This window comes from Perca fluviatilis, chromosome 1 (genome assembly GCF_010015445.1).
Source record: "Perca fluviatilis chromosome 1, GENO_Pfluv_1.0, whole genome shotgun sequence".
In the NCBI taxonomy this organism is placed as follows: Eukaryota; Metazoa; Chordata; class Actinopteri; order Perciformes; family Percidae; genus Perca; species Perca fluviatilis.
This window is the reverse complement of record NC_053112.1, coordinates 29,020,496-29,027,801: the sequence shown is the minus strand read 5'-3', so window position 1 is coordinate 29,027,801 and position 7,306 is coordinate 29,020,496. Positions and strand designations below refer to the sequence as shown.

General features: G+C 37.6%; 1 protein-coding gene across 3 annotated transcripts; it reads right to left on the bottom strand.

Moving 5' to 3' along the window:
- Positions 1 to 2,631: 2,631 nt before the first annotated feature.
- On the bottom strand, positions 2,632 to 6,770 carry myoz2b (myozenin 2b). 3 transcript variants are annotated; one of them, XM_039806445.1, is made up of 6 exons: positions 6,619 to 6,769; positions 5,393 to 5,506; positions 4,320 to 4,486; positions 3,955 to 4,048; positions 3,077 to 3,233; positions 2,632 to 2,994 (listed from the first exon to the last, which is right to left on the bottom strand). In XM_039806445.1, the coding sequence occupies exons 2-6, from the start codon at positions 5,472 to 5,474 to the stop codon at positions 2,769 to 2,771; spliced, it is 726 nt and encodes a 241-aa protein (XP_039662379.1). In that variant the 5' UTR covers positions 5,475 to 5,506; positions 6,619 to 6,769; the 3' UTR covers positions 2,632 to 2,768. The 3 variants fall into 3 exon arrangements, with proteins under 3 accessions (XP_039662379.1, XP_039662387.1, XP_039662397.1); XM_039806453.1 differs by having other exon boundaries at positions 5,393 to 5,546; positions 6,619 to 6,752; XM_039806463.1 differs by lacking the exon at positions 5,393 to 5,506 and having other exon boundaries at positions 6,619 to 6,770.
- Positions 6,771 to 7,306: the final 536 nt, after the last annotated feature.

Genomic DNA, 7,306 nt, shown 5'->3' with positions numbered 1-7,306 from the left:
GCCAGAATTGCCATAACAAGCAGAAGTTATCCTGCTTTCATCCTCTTTCTTATCATTGTAACACTGGTGCAAATAACGCATAATGACAAGCCTTATTTTTTTTATTATAAAAATATAAATATTCTAATTCTACCCTTTCTGTCTCTGTGACTCTGGAGTAAACATGGAAATCAAAAACTCGGAATGTAGACAGTAGACGACTGATGGTGCATTCAAGCCACAGTCAGCAAAAAATGACATGCAGTGACTGGAGTATCTGTTTTTTACACTTAAATTGAAGTGTTTGGGCACTTAGATTTATTATACAGCACACCAAAAAATAAGTCCAAAAGATTAGTGATCTGATGACGTAGTGACCCTAACACAGTGTTGCCACATGCCAAGTGTTCATCACTTGCTGCTTTTCTTACTTCCTTTAAATACAGTTTGCATAGTGTGTATATATATGTGTGTGTGTGTGTGTGTGTGTGTGTGTGAGAGAGAGAGAAAAAAAAAAAAAAAAAAAAAAAAAAAAAAAAAAACCCCCACCAGAGTGAGAGAGAGAGAGAGAGAGAGAGAGAGAGAGAGTCTACAGCATGTGGGCCAGTCTGTGAAAAATAGCGTAAATCACTATTTCATGAGTTGTTACACTGAGAAGTTCTCACGGATGTTGAGTCCAAGAATGAAATCTGTTTGTGATTATTAAACAGGCACATCTTCTATTTCAGCGATACACTGTGACTGTAGGAAGTTCTAATAAGGCTTTACTATTATTTTAATACAGGTCCTGATATATTCAGTGCTATATACTGAAGAGATACGAGGAAAGTGTGGACCATGTGCAGGCTATGGGATGGTACAGTCTAACTGTATATAGCTTTTCTCTGATCATATCTTGGCTCCAGCAATAGCACTGAAGCCTCCCTTGAGACAGATGTAGTGTTTTTGGTATTATTTATTTTAAGCTTCATATTTCACCCTCTGAATGTTTCACAGCTGAGCTCTGTTCAGATGAGCTGTCAAACTCTACTGTTCTTTAGTTTATTTTTGGAGTCAGTTTTTTTTGTATGTGTTTTGTTCTTTTTTTACAGTTTCCAGAATATAGTAGTTCAGCCAAAAGTGACTTTAATAGAGTCCCAGCAACTATAAATCAGTGGCTACAAGGACAGATAGACTTTATCAAGTAGTTTTAGTTCAGTTAGTTCTATTATTATCAGGTATTTAGACTTTTATCACAGAAAAACTGCCTCCAATTGACAGTACACCTTCTGTATAAAACAGGATTTACATGTTGAGGTCTTTGTTAGATATACTGGTCGCTATACACATACTCTACCATGAAAATAAGCCTGCTACATGTATTGCTGTGATACAAGTTATGGTAAAACCTTGTCAACCTCCTAGACTTTCTCACAGTTCTCAAACAATTTAGTAGCTCATTCTTTTTGGGAGTGAGTGAGAAACATTCAAAAAATGCACAGCTACTGTATTAATTCATTTAAAATGATACAAATGGACATTTCTTATCATGACAGAAATGAAACAGCTGAAATAGTCAAATCCCTTTTGCACATCTGACTCACAAACCATTCAGTGTGAATGGAAATTTAAATTCTTTGGATTGCTGAGGTTTTGGAGAAATGATAGTCATGCAGTTAAGTTTGCTCATGAGTTCCCACTGATCTTGAATTCAATTCTGCCAGAGTTTTCTCTCCTACATCTCCCCCATTAAGTTAGTTATTAAACATACGATATGCACACAAATACACTTAAAATGTATAAGTAAAAACATGCAGCAGAATGTTCAGTTCTTCAGAATCACAGTGAGCTTAACACCAAAATGTCACTCACAGACGTTCAGTGTATTTTGCACTCATACACAGTATTTTGCACTCACACATTCAGTGTATTTTGCAGGTTGTGTTGCTGTAAAGTTACACGTTTTAGTGCATCTGTGAAAAGAAACAATACAGAACAATCATTTACATTTTTCTTTAGTGTTATTCCACTCACTGTCTATATCGATTTTGTATTGATCTGTGGGGGGGGGTGTTTATTGTTTGTACAGTTATGAAATGCTAAATTTCCGAGTCCATGATTATACTGTGTTTTTCATTAATCAGCTCCATGCCATCTCAGGTCAAAGTCCAGGTTTCTCAGTCTTCCTCCCAGATTGATGTGACCTCTGATAGTCCCTCAAGATAAAATGTTTCCTAGTTGCAATGCGAAATAATTTCTTCTTCTTCAGCAGTCAACAATAAATCAGAGTTATAAAAGAGAGCTCTCTCTGTTGTTTTATTTCTACAAATCCATATATATCGATTTACATTTGTACTGCATATTCAACATTTGCTTGCTTTTTTGTTTAGAGTTATTTAGATTGGATCTTTATATATGATGATAAATCAATAGCAGTGCACATCATATGTTTATTTGTTCCAGTTGTGTTCCATTAATAAATAAGTTTTAAGCATTCTTTATTTACATTACATATTCATCAATTCATATTCATCAACATTTACAGTTTTGCTTTGAGTATCAGTGGAAACTGACTTCTTGAGTTATGTATAGCACATTCATTTTGCTATTTACATGGTTTTCTTTGAATACAGTTTATGTTTTAACCAAACAAACTAGTCGACATTTTCTGTCAATTAAATGGGGGATCAATCAAAAGATTGGTAAGGAATTGTGACTGTGCTACTAAACGACTGTTTTGCTGTCATCACAGGCGGGGCCAAAATACTACAGCCAACCTTATGTTGCCACATAATATACAGTAAGACCATCTACAGGTCATCAGACTCTGGAATTTTGTTGGGCTCCAGGATAACAGTGGGTAGGATAAGATGGGTGCCCTCAGATATCCACCCCTGGGCCGTCCTGTTGAAAGTGGGTCGCTTTACCCCCGGCTCCTGCAGATCTGGGTACATGGGCGGGTTCAGGTCCACCTCGGGGAGCTTGAATGTGATTCCTCTGGGAGCTTTGTCAAAGCCACCAAAAGGAGTGGCAACCCTGAAATTGACATCAAGTGTTAATGGTTCCTTGTTATAGTGTTCGGTAATAATTCACTAAAATGTGCTCGTAGTTTTCTCACCGGTTAAAGCTTTTGTACTCAGGAAGATCTGGTTGTCGGTCTGGTGCTGACATTGTCAGTTTGAGAGTTTCTGCGAGGTCGGGGTCACTGAGGATTGCCTGATCCCATGGGGAGTGGTAGGACTTGGGCATAGCTGTGGCGTTCTCTGCAGTCGTGTCTATCGAGGAGCAAACAAAAACAGAGAACCCCAATGAGATCATATTGTGAAGGATTGTCCCAACATTGCAACAGAATGATCTGACAGTTTGGTTTGCAGTTTACAGGTTAATGCTGAGCTTCTTTTTGTGTGTGTGTGTGTGTGTGGGGGCTAACGTTTTAGAGTGGATAGGATTATGAATAGAGACTTTGCTTTTGCACTCACACAGGCAGACTGAGTTGTCTGTCATTGAGATCTGAGGCCCTAAAATAGCACATAGCTGAAGTGTGCACTCATCATATAATGTGTCGACATGGGATGACACCCTACTGGAGCATTTAAGAATAAGTACAGGACTCTGTTGGCTTATTAAAATATAATATAATCAAATGATATTAAAAAAAAAAAAGCTGTTCAGGTTGTATAATGAATCAAAGTAACATACATGGTGTCAAACTACTCAAGTTAGTTGCCATTAAACAAGACCAGCTGTTATGACTGCATGATACCAGTTGCCATTATTATGACAGCATTACATAATCAGTCAGTTATTTGACTGTGCAGCACAACAGTTTAACAGTTTGTCAGTGGAACATATACAGTAGGAATGATTTTCAATAACCAAATCTTCATAGTGCTAATTTATTTGTAGGCATGATTATGACTGATTTTTTTAATCATACATTTATGCTCCATATAGGATTCAACGTAAACAGCCTCACTAGCTGAACAGCATAATTACCTGAAACAGTGATTTCTGGATTAGCAGTATTTCCATCAGCTGGTGCATCCACTTTAATTTCCACCGTGTGTATATTCTTAGATAAAATATCATTCTGCAATACAGAATAGAGTACAGTACATGTATTGAGTATTGGTTATCAATTGAGTAACAAAGCATAAAGCTGGCACATGTGTAGCTGCTCTTGTCTTCCATGCACTCAGATACAGACTGCTTCCTCCTCTTCTTCTTTAGTTTAGCAATGATTCGCCAAACCTGCTTTTTTCCAGTGTAACAAAATGTAGTAGAGTAAAAGTTTACATTTTATTTAGGAAATGTAGTGGAGTTAAAGTAAGTGACTGAATAACACATACAAGTCGACTTACATTCAGCTGTGCATTTGCCTCATTTTGGATACTTTCAAATGTATATTTTTCAGATCTCCTCTGGCGCATTTTGAAAAGCCGGGAACCTCTGTTGGAAAGCAACGATAACTCCTCCAACATAATGTCTTTAGGAGTGCTGAGCTTCTTTCCGAGATCCATTACGTCCCCTGTTGAGAAAAAAAACATATACAGATGAAGATAAAGAGAAAGAAAACAATCTGTATGACATGCAGCTTTAGTAGACAATCATTAATCAATCAATCAATCAATCAATCAGTGTATTAATTGTTGCATGTTACATAATGGTAAGCTAACTATATTTTCAAAAACTGAAACATGTACTGTACTTATGCTCACATGTATCAATCAGTCAAGGTATTTTTTCTAAAAAAAGGATAACCATGTTATTGGGTTGCCAACAACGGGCAAAAGTGGGCAACTGTCTCGGAAGTCCCAAAGTTTATAGTGTGTGTGATTCATGATAATTTCATTAATTGCACATTTGTTTGGCAACACACACTACAAAAGCCCGATATAGACCGTAAAGGTCAGCGCCTTAACATGGCCTTTTAACCTCATTTATAGGCTGTCTAATAAAAAAGTTGACAGTTGGACAGTGGTTAATCGGGCTGGAAAGTGCTGGATTCACAATATAAATACACACTGTATAAGTATACTCTGATGAATAAGTTTAAAGGGGGTCCATAAATGACATCAAAGGTGTCACAGATTCTAATGTTCCATTATTAAAAGCCCTGTCATGGAAAATGAGTTATCATTGTACTTGAGAATTAGTTTTGGATAGACATGATGCTTCCTCATCCACCACTACAGACGGTATGTACCCCAGCTGTCATAAACCTTCACGTTATCCAACAGCTACACACAGTTGGCCCTCACAACTTCCCTCCCCTCTCCAGAAATAGACTTTTGAAAAGGACGACAAAGGATTAGTCTCCATAGGTAGTAAATCAGCCCATTAGCTTATTTATGGCAAGTAGCCCCTGACATTCTGAACCCAGATCGCAGTGGATATTCTCTTGCAGCAGTGCTTGTCTGCTCTAACATCATACCATTGGTACCATGGACCTCTCGGCAAATAGCTGCGGCACGCTTCTTCCTCTCTCCAGTAGGCATTGTACAGAATTGTGACATTGTGGCTTTGGCAAGGTTGGAAACACACTCTTCTGTAAACACATACAGGAGACGTGATGTAGCCTAGTTGTTCTGTCAAAGTCATAAAAAAGTAGTTTTAATCTGAATACTATGACCCAATAGAACATCAATGCAGTGCTAGCCCATACATTGACAGGTTACAGCTAAACACAAAGTTGGCTGTCTGGTGTGTTAGTGTAAAGTCATCAAGTTGTCAGGGGACAAAAACTTAAATCAGTGACGTATTATCGTCAATATTAAACAGACAATATTGAGAAGGTGAGAGGGACGGAATACAATTTAGTATACTCTTAAAATTGCCCTATTCTTTTCTGTAACATAATATACTAGCACAATGTACATAGTTGTTTGAGTCTATAAAGTATGTCTTGCTGTCAGCATCTATTGGAATTTGAAGATGATTTGGAAGGCAACCCATTGAATAAATCTGCGATATTTGTCATGTTATAATAATCTCTTCGTAGAGGTTACATTTAATAGATTATAATGTGTTGCATAACCCTAAAGCCCCATTGTACTTGCATCGGTACCACATGTAATTCTTAAATCTGGCCTTGTCACCGGATCAACATTTGAGTATGTGAGCAAATATTAGTGGTATCTCCCTTTAATGCTGTCACAAGATAACTCACCTGTGTAAAGGTCAAGGGTGAATATTGTGTCCTAAGTGTGTACGTGTTACGTAGCTGGACATAACACATGTCAAACATAATATCCAAAATAACTTTCCTGTTTTTGCAGTGGCCGGTGCAATCGCATATTTTTTTTACTTTGCTTTGTTGTCAAATGCAGGAGGATACATGGTACAACACTTCAATAACTCAATTGTGAGCATTTGCTGTTATATTTGTGACACTTTTTTAAAATATTTCCATGCAAACTAAAGAGAAAGCAAAGCAATATCATTCTAAAGATAGAAAATGTATCTGATTAACTCATTATCTGTCAAATGTTGCGTTTCCATAAAGTATTAAGAAAGTGACTCCTATAATTCATAGGAAATCCAAGCCAAATTTATGTTATCACAATACAGTGACTTTCTCGAATGTTCTAACGTAACTTCAACATAATTTAAATAAACCACAAATTCACAAAGTACACCCTGACGACGCTTTGTCCGTACCTGTGATGGTGTCCCTAGTGTGCGACCTGTATCCTTGAAGGGGAGACGCGGAGGCTCAGGGGTCAACCTACAGTAGGTAGTTTGATCTTCCCTGATCTTCACACTCCTGGACACTAAAGCCAAACTGTGAGTGTGTCTCTGTGTCTGTTGTGAATGGAATGCAGCTTACATCAATAGGCTAAATTTAACCTGCCAAACACTCAAAACCAATCTCAAACACCATGGGGCAAGGATAGCCACAAGAGAGAGTGAGAGAGCGAGAGAGAAGAGAGGATGGACACACACACACATGCCCACTTATGTTCTTTGAGGCAAGGACTCCCCTCCAGAGACATATTTATTTCCTTGTGTTGAATCTTCAAAGTCAGCATGTCTCCGTGGGTGGATGTAACCTCCGAGGCACTGTTACCTTCAAGTTAGGGAGGTCGTTATTGCTTCATATTGAGTTTTATTACTATCATTTTGTCATCCCTAGATAGTGGTCAGCCAAAAAGATTTTTATAAAGCAGCATCAAAGTCATTACTCAGTAAGCTAAACCTGTTGTCATACTTCAAACATACTGAAGATTTACTGTAAAATATACTGTTGGTACATGATTGAAGAGATTCCTGACACAATCTTTGTTATGGAAGTTGCTGTCAATTCTTTTGAACCAGTATTAACTGCATGTGTTAATTTATAACATTA

Bases quoted from the DNA above. Each gene is read 5' to 3' on its own strand.
- myoz2b (XM_039806445.1), bottom strand. From the start codon at position 5,474: ATGTCACAATTCTGTACAATGCCTACTGGAGAGAGGAAGAAGCGTGCC. The intron at 4,049-4,319 runs GTAAGTCGACTT...TCTGTATTGCAG, and splicing joins AGGCAAATGCACAGCTGAAT to AATGATATTTTATCTAAGAA. The intron at 3,234-3,954 runs GTAATTATGCTG...GCTCCTCGATAG, and splicing joins TCCAGAAATCACTGTTTCAG to ACACGACTGCAGAGAACGCC.